The 14534-nt window shown below is 35.0% G+C and overlaps 1 protein-coding gene across 1 annotated transcript in view; it reads right to left on the bottom strand.

The window, feature by feature from the left end:
* UNC13C (unc-13 homolog C (C. elegans)) overlaps positions 1 to 14534 on the bottom strand; it is a 690296-nt gene that overhangs the window by 261240 nt on the left and 414522 nt on the right. Inside the window, exon 17 of the mRNA XM_011986478.1 lies at positions 1664 to 1797. Within this exon, the coding sequence (XP_011841868.1) occupies positions 1664 to 1797 (134 nt within the window). The remainder of the gene's footprint in view (positions 1 to 1663; positions 1798 to 14534) is intronic.

Below are 14534 nucleotides of genomic sequence, written 5' to 3'. Positions count from 1 at the left end.
TTGTATATATTTTGAGGTATATGACTAAAAATAAATCATGGATATTTTAATTTCTTCTATGATTTTATAATGTATTTTACTGGTCATATCCTGATTGAAGATACTTGGTAAACATAAGAAATTTCTTTGATTATTAAAGCCAAAGTTTCTTCATAGAACTGAATTTGTGTTTCCCAGCAGAAGTTTGTTTTCATCCAGCATCCATTTATAAAATGGCCTATCCCAGTCCAAGGACACAGTCTTGAAACAAGTTGTGTCTCCCAATCTTTCAGAAACCTACTCTGTCCTCAAGAAAGGTCCAAAGAGTAAATAAGAAAACAATCCTATTCCACAAAGTTGTCAGAGACCTAAGAAGTACTTCTCAGGACCCGTGGTGAGATGATGACAGGTTATAGATTAAAAGAAGATCTTCTAGTCCTAACAGCAGAGAATAAAAGAACAAAGTCTGTACAGAGATTGAAACACCAAGGCCTTCAGGAAGAAAAGGTGGATATAAGAATTAGGTTTGGGGAAAAAGGGAGAAGAAAGTGAAAGGGCAAACTTAACGTAATGATGACTGTATACCAAAAATAGGACCACTTTCTCCACAATTAGGAATTGGGGGACTGTTGAAAATGGGTGGTTAACAGTAAGCAGAAAAGGATGAAGATTGAAATACTTAAATGTATTTCTTCTTTAATTGGAATTTTAATTGGAGCCAACATAAACAATGACCCTAATAGTCTTGACCAGTATAGAGGATAAGAATACCAAACACATTTATCTATAGTAAGTCTGAGTCTACTTCACTGTTCTACTTTACTGTTTGTCTATTTCTGCTATCTTTGCTACCCATAACATTTCAGGTCTAACTAATATTGTTGAGACAATCCTCTTCATTAACCAGATTGCAAGTGCCTAGCTGGTAGTCTGATGTTATATTTGCTTTTATGGTCTTTAATATGTGGGTGTAAAATAAAATCTAAATATGCAATATTGAAGTTGGATTGGATCTTGAAAATCATCTAATAATTACACTTTTGTTTTAGTTGGGAGGAAACTGAGACCCAAGGAAATTAGATAATTTGCCTAAGGTCACATAGCTAGTGGTATTTTGATAAAATGAGGATTTTTACAGTCTCTTCTAGAACAGTCATGAATTTTAATTCATCTATATTGTCTTAGAGGCATGAACTTTAGATTATAATTTGTGAAAATTGACTTGTTTTATTAAATATTTTATTAAATTTGTTAAATCAATATGCATAGCTATTTTGAAAGCAGCTGTTGTGCCAAATGTTTATTATTCAAAAGCCACAATGCAATATGTTTAATACTAACTCTTCAAAACTATTTTTAGTTTTGGGGGAGTGCACATTTTTTTTCTTTTGAGACAATGGTATAGTTATGAAAGGATCCAGAGGAAAAGTTTTACATTACATAAAAATCAAATCTTGGAAAATATTTTTCTCCATATCCACAGATTCATACTCCATGGAGCTCAAATTAAAAATTCATAATATCATTTAATTGATATTTGCTGATAAAAGTTGAAAAATACCATTTTCTATAGCTTAATCATGGAAAAGTTTATTATCGTCATCAGAGTATGTTGCACTTAAAATATGTATTATTTTAACTTCAGTGGAATAAAATCCATTCATTTCCAAAACATTGTACTTACTGATTCAGGACAGGTGTGTAGGCAGTTTTATCCTCATCAATAATAGTGACCATCAGCGTAATCAGTTGGGGCCAAAAATCCAAATTCTTGGTGGTTGGTCCCTGATCTTCACGAGGAATGTCCTGTTTCTTACTCTGCTCGCAAATTCACGCAACATGCAAAAGAAAAGGTTAAATGGGATGACTTTAGTTAGATGTCACTGTCAAATAGAAGATCAAAGAAAAATGATGATGGAAATGAAACTCTTAGATTATGGGAGTTAAAGCTGTTAAACTCAGGTTTCTTTTCTTCATTGAATGGCATCCCATAGAATAAACTCACAGTGGCCAGGCTTGTATTTCCAATCACTTTTTAAGTTTTGGTTTAACTTCCATTGCTTTTTTTATTGTTGTTGTTCTGGACTGGAGGTTTTTCCTCCCTCTGATGATTATAGTTCGTGACCTTAAGAATTACTATTATAGAAATTATGCCTTTAATGTGGCTTCTTCCAAGGATGAAAATTGAATTTTGTGTGTGCAAAGGTGTGTGTTTGTGTGTGCGTGCAAGTATGTGTGCATAAAATTTATCTTGTCTAAATATTTTGCTCAGTTACATCAGTAGTAAGTATGCCGAACCGACAGCTGCCTGGTTGCAAACTCAGTACTGTTAAATCCCACAATACATATGCAACATTAATGACTTAAACTCTCCCTTCTTACACACAAATGTATCTAGATAACCAAAATTTTGTGTTTGCCTTTTTCTCTTTTTTCCTTTTTTAAAAACATCTTTGAATCTTTCTTAATTTACCACTCTCCTCAAAATCTTCAACTGTCATTCTAGAAAGCAGAATGTGACATAGGATGATCTAGATTTACTTTGAGGTTAACAGAGTACAATAACAATCTTGAATGTTGCACATATAAATTTCATACTCAACATATGCAACTCTTTACAACATCTAGATAAGTTAATTTGGTCATTTATTTTGGTGGGTGTTCCTTTAGAGCACTTCTTTTACATTTACTTGTTAAAATTGGGTTAAAAATATAGGCAGAGATAAATTTTCACTTAAGTGTATGGAAATTTTTGCTAAATCCTTTGCAAGCTTATAGGTGCAGGATATTTGAAAACATCAACTTATGGCTCCGGAAACTCAAAGACTCTGGTGTAAAATGAGTATTAGATTTTATTTGGCCCAAACTATTGCCATATCCAATTGTCATGTCTTCTGTAACCAGGTCAGCTACCCTCTCAGTTGAATGGTTGTATATGCGTATTTTCCAGTGCAAATCATGATATGTAACCATATTCTGTTGAGTTGTCATTTAATTATTATTCTCACTTAACTTAAAAGATAGCCCTATAGTAAACTCACTTAATACTAGAGACCTCTCTAGTCTTAGACTATAATGTACTTTTAAGAGCATGTATTTCCCTAGGGTACATCCAAGAGTCGTTGATTTACATTTATGTTTGAAATGCAGCAGATGTTAAAACTTGCAGAACTAAATTAAAATGGTAAAAAAATTAGTGGCTGACATAAAATACTTCAAATGTCCAGAATGAATTATAAGCAGTCTCCAAAGATCTTAAGAAGTATGTACATGTGATCCCCGAAAACAACTTGAAAGTTCTTGGCAAGCTTCCTCTTTCAATTTCTTCGTTATGTCAGTCAACTTTAGGAAGTAATGGGCAGTAATGCAGGCTTACAAATATCAAGCTTTACTGTCTTTTAAGTTAGAACTTTTATTAAAATTTATTTTTATTTTGTGAACAGGATTTTGTTATCACCACAATAATGTAATTATTTGTGCATTATATTAAGCTGAATAGATTTCTAAAGGATTTAGAAATCCAGATAACCTGGTGCGTTGTGAAGGTTATAAATAAAACTGCTTCCAATGGCCACGGTGGGGAGATATTTGGTATTAGAACAGTATCATTAATTATCGTCATATGTACATAGCCAAACTATATGTCTTATAGGTTTTAAGTAATGTGATTAAATGAAATAAAATTATTATACATGATATGTGTAACATCACAGTCACTTCTCATCATTTTGCTAAGAGTGACATGGAAAAGAGGAGAGACAGAAGTAGTTGAAATATGCATTCATTCCCAAATCCCTTACCTGTCACAAATTGTATTTCCATCACTCTTTTTTATGACACCACAAGATTACTGATGATGCTATTTTTCACATCCTACTATGTTTGTTGCTTTAGAATAAATCAAACTTGATGTTGAATCATTAAGTTTTTACATAGCACACAATACTATCATAAATCAGGCTCTCCCTACTTTAATAGCACATTGTAAGAGACTGCATGCTTAAGGGATGAGGTCTAATCTGGTGTATTATAAATTTCTTAAGAATTAATTTTATCTATGTAAAACTTTTTAATGTACCCTAGAAATCTAATAGGGCATTAACCTTATGATTGGAAATATTAAGGTTATGATAGTAGAAATTAAGAAAAGCTTATAATAAGTGTATTCATACTGATTGAAACATTACTATGAATAATGTTATGAAATAACAATTTGTTATATCAAGAAAATATGGTAATTATAAATCATTTAATAATAAATAAAAATACATTCATTAAAATATGACCCAGTAAATCAATCATAATTATAGTGATTATTATAATAGTGATTAAAATTATTTTGTTAATAGATTATTGAAGAAACAGACTTTAAAGAAAATCTGTAAGGGTATAATGGGGAGGTAATTTTTGAAAGTGGAAAGTTGCCAGGTTATAGGATTATCTGAAGAAAGTTCCAATGGTCATGTTTACAAAGGATATTTCATTACAGAAAAGCATATACAGAAAAGCTTTTACAGACAAGCTGATGGGATGTATATTACACTTTCATGATATCAGATAAGAAAATATAAGTATATTCCATCAAGAAGAGATCAATATACAGAAAGAGCCATTACATGCAAAAGAAAGTACTGAAATAACAAATGATATCTTCAAGTTAGTGGAACTTTACAATACTTTAAAAACGGTTATAAAATATTTCTGTGGCATTCAATGTATTCATTCAATAAACATGTAATTGTGAAATGCTGCTTCTAAGGAGCTGACAAGACTAGGGTTGGGAGGAGATATTTGGTAGAAAAATGCAAAGACTGGCTGGGTGCAGTGGCTCATGCTTGTAATCCCAGCACTTTGGGAGGCTGAGGTGGGTGGATCACCTGAAGTCAGGAGCTGGAGAGCAGCCTAACCAACATAGGGAAACTCCATCTCTACTAAAAATGCAGAAACTAGCTGGGCATGGTGGCCTGTGCCTGTAGTCCCAGCTACCTGGGAGGCTGAGGCAGGAGAATTGCTTGAACCTGAGAGGTGGCGGTTGCAGTGAGCCAGGACAGCGCCACTGCACTCCAGCCCGGACAACAGAGCAAGATTCCATCACAGAAAAAAAAGAAAAGAAAAGAAAAGAAAAATGCAAAGACAGGCTACGTAAACACAAAAACACATGACAGATGCCTACTATATTTGAATAATTACTAGTAAAATGGGCTATAACAGCTTTTAATGAAGTGTGCTTCTCTAACGTTTCTTCTACTCTATGTTAGTATCGCGTACTTACACACACTAGGACCAGGGCTCAACCAACTTAAAAATTTTTGCTTAAACAAAGTTAAATACATTATTTTCAGATTTCCTGAAGCCTTTAATATGCTACTATGCATGGTGATTCTCTAAGATTGTGGTTCTCCAACTTTAGTGTGCATCAGCATTGCCGGGAAAGCTCACAAACACAGATAGGTTGCTAGGTCCTGGGACCCATCGTTCCTGATTCATTAGGTCTAGGGTAAAGCTTGAAAATGTGTATTGAGAATGACCTTTCAAGTAACGCGGGTGCTTCTGCTCCAGGAACCAACTTGAGAACCACTTCTCTAAAAGGTAATACTAAAGCATTAGTTTCTCAAATGGATTTGAACTTGATAAAGCCCGCCATTCTCTTTCTGTTCCTCCACCTCATCGTGCCAGACTTTTCACAGAGTAAGCGTTTTTCTGAACACACTTTGGGAAATAAAAGACTAGAGAGATAAATGCAGGGGTCAAATCATGAAAAGTTTTGTGTGTTATGTCAAGGAGTTTGCATTTAAACCAAATATGATAAGGACTATTAAAAGATTTTAAACATAGGAGGACTTGGTTACATTTGTGTTTTAAATGATTTGGCAGTTTACTTATTAACTTAAAGAGTTAATAAGTTTACTTATTTTACTAATAAGTTTACTAATAAGTTTACTTAGTTTACTTATTAACTTAAAGAGTTAATAAGTAAAATTGTTGGAACTTATTGACTAATGGGTGAGAAGGAAAAGAGAAAAGGAGGAATCTAGAAGATAATTAGGTAGACCTCAAAAAGAGAGAGATAAATATGTGACCACAGACAAAACCTTAGAGAAAAAGTCTAAAAAACAATAAGAATAAAATTTTTAAGAGACGTAGGTAAAGGAGAGAGGCCCCTATTGAAACGGAAGAGAATGAGATCCAGAGTCTATGTGAAATAACTAGCTTCAAGCACAAATAAGAATGTGACTTGCTCTGAGTAAGATAATAAAAAAACTTGCAGATAAGCCTTGTTGGTGGTGAGAAAAGTTAGCTAGGAATTTCCTTTTTTTATTATTATTATTATTATACTTTAAGTTCTAGGGTACATGTGCATAATGTGCAGGTTTGTTACATATGTATACTTGTGCCATGTTGGCGTACTGCACCCATCAACTCATCAGCACCCATCAATTTGTCCCCTTTCCCCTCTCCCCATGATAGGCCCCGGTGTGTGATGTTCCCCTTCCCGAGTCCAAGTGATCTCATTGTTCAGTTCCCACCTATGAGTGAGAACATGCGGTGTTTGGTTTTCTGTTCTTGCGATAGTTTGCTGAGAATGATGGTTTCCAGCTGCATCCATGTCCCTACAAAGGACACAAACTCATCCTTTTTTATGGCTGCATAGGAATTTCCTTTTTGAGAGAAGAGGTGGTGCACAGTGTACTGGAGGAGTAGTAAAAGTCTGAAATTGCACCTGTGAGGAATGAGAGACAGCCTCGAGTTGGACCCATAGTGGCATTGCCAACCAGTGTAGGGTGGCTCTCGGAACTTGTAGTGACACTATGCTGGACCATTATGAGTTTTCTCCAGTATTGAATGTAGAAGCCTAAAAGCCAGAATGTTGGATGTGCTTCTGGAGTATACAATAGAAACAGGAAAGGAGAATGAGATTTAAATATTTAATGAGAATTACTGTAGTGCTAGAACAAATATATATTTTGGTCTGGAGGAAGAAAGGAAAAAAAGGAAGGGAAGGTGAAGAAACAGATCTAGAGGAAACACGGAGTGAAAACGGCAGAAGGACAGGAAATTGAGGTCAGTAGGATATTAGTGTTTAGTCATTCAGCTCATGGGAAAGGCAATCGAGAATGGAGATTAGGTGAAAGACTCTAGAAATGAGGAGGTCTAGGAGAGGCCAAAGGGACTGTGGTATTTCTGAACAGAACTTAAAGAATATGTGTGCTCGTGTGGGTGTGTATAAGAAGGTGACTTTTGCAATGTGCATAGCAAGGTACCTATAGTCAAGGCAGCTAAGCAATGATTACAAGTCTTAGCAACAAAGTTTGCTGATGCCAAGAATTTGAATAATCAGGACAGGGTAGATACAAAGAAACAAAAAAAGAAAACAAGATAGATATAAGTCTGAATATTTTACAAGAGGTAAGCTTTAAAATGTCATAAATATGTAGCAAGATAAAATAATATTAAATCATTAACTAGATAGCTCTCATATGATGTGTTTGTAACTTCTTCTGATTACAAATTGATTGTTTACCTATTCATAATTCTGAGATAAGGAAATGTTAGCTATAGAAGTTCATAGGTTAGAAAAATGGGCCCTCTCTCATTAGTTTTGAGGTAGGAGATGAGCAGGACTTGGTCTCCAAATCGGTGGGGTTATGATCCCACTGATGAAAACAGGATCTGATCAAAACATGATGTAGTAAAGAAACCAGCTAAATCAAAATGGGGATGAAAGCAACCTCTAGTTGCCCGCATTGTTAATTATACACTAATTATAATGCGTTAGCATGCTAAAGGACACTCCCAGTAGCACCATGACAGTTTACAAATGCCACAGCAATGCCCGGATGTTACCTTATATGGTTTAAAGGAGAGAAACCCTCAGTTCCAGGAACTCCACATCCCTTTTCTAGAAAATTATTTACCATATAATTAAGGAGTAGCTACAAATCTAGCTAACTGGTGCTAGATCCACAAGTGTTACTTTGCCTGTGGGGTAGCCCTGCTTTGTCATGGAGCAGCCATTTTCCTGTACTCTGTTGCGCAATAAACTTGCTTTGCTTTCTCTTTACTCTGTTGGCTCATTGTTGAATTCTTTCCTGCATGATGCCAAGAACACTTCTTGGCTGGGTCCCAATATTGGGGTTCACTTTCATGAGTTTAGAAGTAGAGCCTAAAGTTTCAGATACCCAGGGAATCAAGGATCCTTGTGAAGAGCAATGAGGGTAATGTTTCTACTCTACATTTAGACGGGATTGAGAAAGAGAATTTCTCCAAATGCTCTTCCCCTAGCTCAAGGTAACCTATTGAGACATTCCTGACATCAGTGGAGCCACATGCCTTACTTCTGTCTTCCAGATACTGCTGCCTTCACCTTACCGCCTAATGCTACCTCCACTACTTCCAAAAACAGCAACAGGTATCTTTCAACTCATTCCAATTCAATTCTCATTTAAAAAACTGTTAGCCATGAAGACTGAACATACAAATGAATAACGTCTAGACCATATCTGATAGAACTCTGGCCCACAATCTCTGCATCAACAAGTCCAGGAGGCCAAACCACAACCTTTGCAGCAACTGACCTGGAATAGTAAGGATTTGGTCAATGGCTGCCAGCTTCCTTATATTTTGCCCTAATTTTTAACTGAGAACCAACAAGAGAAAGCCAAATACACTCCCTAAACAAATCACACAGGATGTGTCACTTCCATTTAACTGACTCCTAGCTTTCCCATGCTAACATGCTCCAAACACATCACACCTGAGGTCTTCCATGATTTTTATTATAAGGCTTTTCCACTTCCCTGCCTGACTTTGAATCTCTGCCAAGTGCTAGTGATGGTAGCTGACTTTATTGCTACAGTAATGTCTGAATAAATAAACTGTCTATTCTCACTTGGATGTTCTTCATTTATTTCCAAATTATTAAAGTCAAATACCATTATCATCATTTTAGAGATAAATAAACTGAGGGTTATCTTAATTTCCACATCCTCTTAACTGAAAATAACACAAGTTAGTAGCTTCGGCTTTTTTCTCTTTAGCCTCAATTCCAAGACCTGGTCAAGTTTATAGACACAGATAGCAACCGTCACCTCACATGAATAATATGGAGCTAATTTTCACTTCGTGTTATATATCTTGAATGGGAAGAAAAGTTTTCAGAGAACAAAATGATTGATACCTGTGTTAAATGCCTTTGCACTTCCTGAGTTCTCAAATGTCACAACTCCTGAGCATTCATTTGCAGTCTGAGAATTATAGGCACAATCAAGGTCTAGCTGTAAGTTAATTTCCATTTGATTTTCCCCCAGTTTTAGAGCATTCTTTTTTTCTCCTTTTATTGATATATAATAATTTACAAATTTATGGGGTACATGTGAGTGTTCATTGCGTGCATAGAACATATAAAGATTAAGCCAGCATATTTGGGGTATTCACCACCTTGAGTGATTATGATTTTTATTTGTTGATACCATTTCAAGTCCTGTCCTCCAGTTACTTTGAAATGTGCATAATATTATTGCTAAGTATAGTAACCCTAGTCTGCTCTCAAATATTATAACTTATTTCTTATATCTAACTATATTTTTATATCCATAACCAATCCCTCTTCATCCTGCCCCCCTCCAACCCTCACTACAACCCACCCTTCCCAGTCTCTGGTATCTATCATTCTATTCTCTATTTCCATGATATCAAGTTTATTAGCTCCCACGTATAAATGAGAATATATGGTATTTGTCTTTCTGTGCCTGGCTTATTGTACTTAATGTAATGACCTCTCCAGTTCCACCCATGTGATTGCTAATGACATGATTTCATTATTTTTATGGTCAAGTAGTATTCTATTATGAATATATACCATATTTTCTTTATCTGTTGTTCCCTTGATGACACTTAGGTTTGTTTCATATCTTTCCATAGTACTGAAGGACTTCCAGTACTGTATTGAATGGAAGTGGTGAAAGTGGCCATCTTTCACCATGGGCACTTAGGTTGATTCCATATCTTTCCACTATTCTTTGTGAATAATGCTGCAATAAACCATGAGTACATATTTCCCAGTAGTGGGATTGCTATATTCTATGGTAATTCTGTTTTCCATAGTAGTTGTACTAATTTATACTCTCACCAACAGTGTGTAATAGTCCCCTTTTCCTCACATCCTTGCCAGCATCTGGCATTTTATGTCTTTTAAAAATTATAGCCATTCCAACTGGAGTAAAATGATGTCTCATTGTGGTTTTGATTTGCATTTCCCTGATGATTAATGATACTGAGCATTTTTTATATACCTGTTGAACATCTGTATATCTTCTTTTGGGAAATATCTATTCATATCCTTTGCCCACTTTTTAATAGAATTATTATTTTTTACTATTGAGATGTTTGAGTTCCCTGTATATTCCAGATATTGATGCCCTGTAGGATGAATAATGTTCAAATATTTTCTTTAATTCAAGAGGATGCCTCTTCACTCTGTTGAGTGTTTCCTCTGTTGTGCAGAAGTTTTTAACTTTACTATGATCACAACTGTCTATTTTTGGTTTTGTTGCTTATGCTTTTGAGCTGTTAGCCATAAAATCTTTCCCTAGAAAGATTTTCTGAAGACCAATGTCCTGAAGAATTTTCCCTCTGTTTTCTTCTAGTAGTTTTATAATTTCAGGTTTAACATGTAAGTCTTTAACCCATATTGAGTTGCCTTTTGTATATGGTAGAGACAGGGGTCCAGTTTCATTCTTTTGCATATAGTTATACAGTTTCCCCAGCACTATTTCTTGAAGAAAGTGTGCTTTCCCCAATGTATGCTCCTGGAATCTATGTTGAAGATGAGTTGGCTGTAAATATGTGGATTTATTTCTGGGTCCTCTATTCAGTTTCATTGGTCTATGTGTTTACTTTCATACAAATACCATGCTGTCATGGTTACAATAGCTTTGTAATATGTTTTGATGTCAGATAGTATGATGCCTCCAGGTTTGTTGTTTATGCTCAGGGTTGCTTTGGCTATTTCAGCTCTTTACTTGTTCCATATGAATGTTAGAATTGTGTATTACATTTCTGTAAAAATGGCATTGGTATTTTGATAGGAATTACATTGAATGCATAGATTGCTTTGGGTAGTATGGTCATTTCAATAATATTAATTCTTCTGATTCATGAACAAGTAATATCTTTCCATTTGTTTGTGGCTTCTTCAATTCCTTTCATCAGTGTTTTGCAGTTTTCCTTGTAGAGGTCTTTCACTTCCTTGATTAAATTTATTCCTAGGTATTTTTTTGTAGCTATTGAAAATGAGACTGCCTTCTTAATTTCTTTTTTGGTTATGCCATTATTGGCAGATAGAAATGCTGCTGATTTTTGTGCGTTGATTTTGTATCCTTCAACTTTACTGACTTTGTTTATAAGTTCTAAGAATTTCCTGGTAGTCTTTTGGATTATCTAGACCTAAGATCATTTTATCCACAAAAAGGGACAGTTTGACTCTTTTCTAATTTTGGTGACTTTTATTTATATTTCTTGACTGATTTCTCTGGCAAAGACTTCCAGCACCATGTTGCATAGGAATGGTGAAAGTCGGCATTTTTCACCATTTGTTTCATTTCTTAGAGAAAATGCTTTCAAATTCCCCCCTTCAGTATGATGTTAGCTGTGAGTTTATCATATATGGTATTTATTATTTTGAGGTATGATATTTCTATGCCTAGTTTGCTCAGAGTTGTCTTTTTCTGCATCTATTGTGATAATCCAATGGGTTTTGTCTTTCCTTCTGCTGACATGATGTATCACATTTATTGACCTGAATATATTGAACTATGCTACCATCCTTGGGATAAATCTCACTTGATCATGATGCATTATCTTTTTAATGTGTTGTTGCATTCAGTTTGTTAGTATTTTGTAAGGATTTTTGCATCTATATTTATCAGAGATATTGGTCTATAGCTTTTTTGTGTGTGTCTTTGTCTGGTTTGAGTATTAGGATAATGCTGGCCTCATAGAATGAGTAGGGAGAATTCCCTACTCAATTTTTCACAATAGTTTAAGAAAAAGTGGTATTCATTCTTCTTTATATGTTTGGTAGAATTCTGCATGGAAACCATCTTGTCCTGAGCTTTTATTTGTTCACAGAATTTCCATTACTGATTCAATATTGCTCCTCATTATTGGCCTGTTTAGATTTCCTGTTTCTTCCTCATGGAATCTTGGTAAGATGTATGCTTCCAAGAATATATTCACTTCCTCTAGGTTTTTCAGTTGGTTAGTGTATAGTTGTTAATAATAATCTCTGGTGATCTTTTGTATTTCATAGTATTAGTCATAATGTCTCCTTTTTCATTTCTGATGTCTGTTTTGGGCTTCTTGCTTTTTTTCTTGGGTAGTCTAGTTAGCAGTTTAACAAACGTTTAAATATTTTTGAATAGCCAACTTTTGTATTGGTTTCTTTAGTCTCTATTTTGTTTAGTTCTGCTCTGATCTTTATTATTTCCTTCCTTCTGCTAATTTTGGGTTAGATTTATTTTTGCTTTTCTAGTTGCTTGAAGTGTATCATGAGACTCTTTGAAATCTTTCTGAGTTTTTTTTTTTTTTCATTGTTGTTTTTGTTTGTTTTTGGGATAGGGTCTCACTCTGTTGCCCATACTGGAGTGCAATGGCTCGATCTTGGCTCATTGCAGTCTTAACCTTCTGAGCTCAAGTGACACTCCCATCTCAGCCTCCTGAGTAGCTGGGACTACAGCATATGCCACTACACCAGGATACTTTTTGCATGTTTTGTGGAGATGGAGTTTTGCCATATTGCCCAGGCTTGTCTCAAACTCCTGGGCTTAAGCAATCTGCCTGCCTCTGCCTCCCAAGTCTCCCAAAGTGTGGGGACTATAGGAGTGAGCCACTGAGCCCAGCCTCACTTTTTGTCTATGTAGTTGTTTGGTGCTATAAACTTTCCTCTTAGCATTGCTTTTTCTCTGTCCTACAGAAATTAATATTTTGTATTTCCATTTTTCTCTCTCTCAAGAAATGTTTTAATATAAATCTTAATTTTCTTATTGACCTAATGGTCATTCAGGAGTGTGTTGTTTTCCAAGTATATGTATGGGTTCTAAAGTCCCTCTTGCTATTGATTTCTTGTTTTACTCACTGTAGTCTGAGAAGATACATTATATGATTTTGATTTTTAAAATGTTTTGAAACTTGTGGACTAACATGTGTTTTGCTCTGGATGCTCAGCATCATTTATTATCAGGGAAATGCAAATTAAAACCACAATGAAATATCATCTTTCACTTGTCAGAATGACTATCATCAAAAAGACAAAACATAACATGTATTGGTTAGGATGTAAAGAGAACTCTTACACACTTTTGGTGGGAATGTAAATCAGTACAGTTATTATGGAAAACAGTCTCTTTCTCATAAAACTAAAAATAGAACTACCATATGATCCAGCTGTACCACTGTATATATATCCAAAAGATATTAAATCTGCATGTCAAAGAGATAGTGACACTCCCATATTCACTGTAGCATTATTCACAAGAGCCAAGATATGGAATCAACTTAAGTAGCCATCAATGAATAAATGGATAAAAGCCATACATATGTATAAACACAGTGGAATCCTATGTAGTCTTAAAGAAAGGAAATCTTGCTACATGGATGGACTTGGAGAACATTATGTTAAGGGGATTAAGCCAGGCACAGAAAGATAAATATCACGCTAATGTATGGAATCTAAAAAAGTTGATCTCATAGAAGTAGACAGTAGAATGGTGTTTAACAGGGGCAGGGATGGTTGGGGTAGGGTTGGGGGTGGGGGCTTAGAGAGCTGTTGGACAAAGGACACAAAATTTTAGTTAGAAGGAATAAATTCAAGAGATCTACTGTATGACATGTTTACTATAGTTAAGAGTATATTGTATGCTAGAAAAATGCTAAGAGAGTAGATATAAATTGTTCTCACCATAGAAATAATAATTATGTGAGGCAAAGTATCTATTAGCTAGATTGAGTCATTTCACAATGTATATATCCTTCAAAACATCATCTTGTGCATGATAAATTCAATCTATCTTTCAATTTAAAAAACTAATAATTTTAAAACCCATACCAAAAATACCTTGAGCAAAGTGTGAATTGCAACTTATACAGAGAATGTAAAAGAAACATATGTGGAATGGAATTGGAGCCAATATTCACAGCTCCTATTGACCATTGTTTTTCTAAGTCTGGTCCATGGATCTTCTACATCAGAACAATGTAGGTTGCCTGATAGAAATACAGTTGATTTTAAAGCCTCTATTGTAGACCTACTAAATCAGGACAACTGAAACTACGGCCCACAAATTTGACCTTACATAAATAGCACTGCTCTTATGAAGCCTCATGTTCATAGGAAAAGTTCACTGGTAACTTATAATAAAGTCAGATTAAAAACAGGACTTGGTAGGGGGGTGGAGCAAGATGGCCAAATAGGAACAGCTCCAGTCTCCAACTCCCAGTGCGAGTGACACAGAAGACCGGTGATTTCTGCATTTTCAACTGAGGTACTGGGTTCATCT

The sequence above is a fragment of the Mandrillus leucophaeus genome, unplaced genomic scaffold (assembly GCF_000951045.1).
Source record: "Mandrillus leucophaeus isolate KB7577 unplaced genomic scaffold, Mleu.le_1.0 Scaffold108, whole genome shotgun sequence".
Classification (NCBI taxonomy): Eukaryota; Metazoa; Chordata; class Mammalia; order Primates; family Cercopithecidae; genus Mandrillus; species Mandrillus leucophaeus.
Note: the sequence above shows the minus strand (reverse complement) of the source record. Positions and strands in the feature narration are given on the sequence as shown.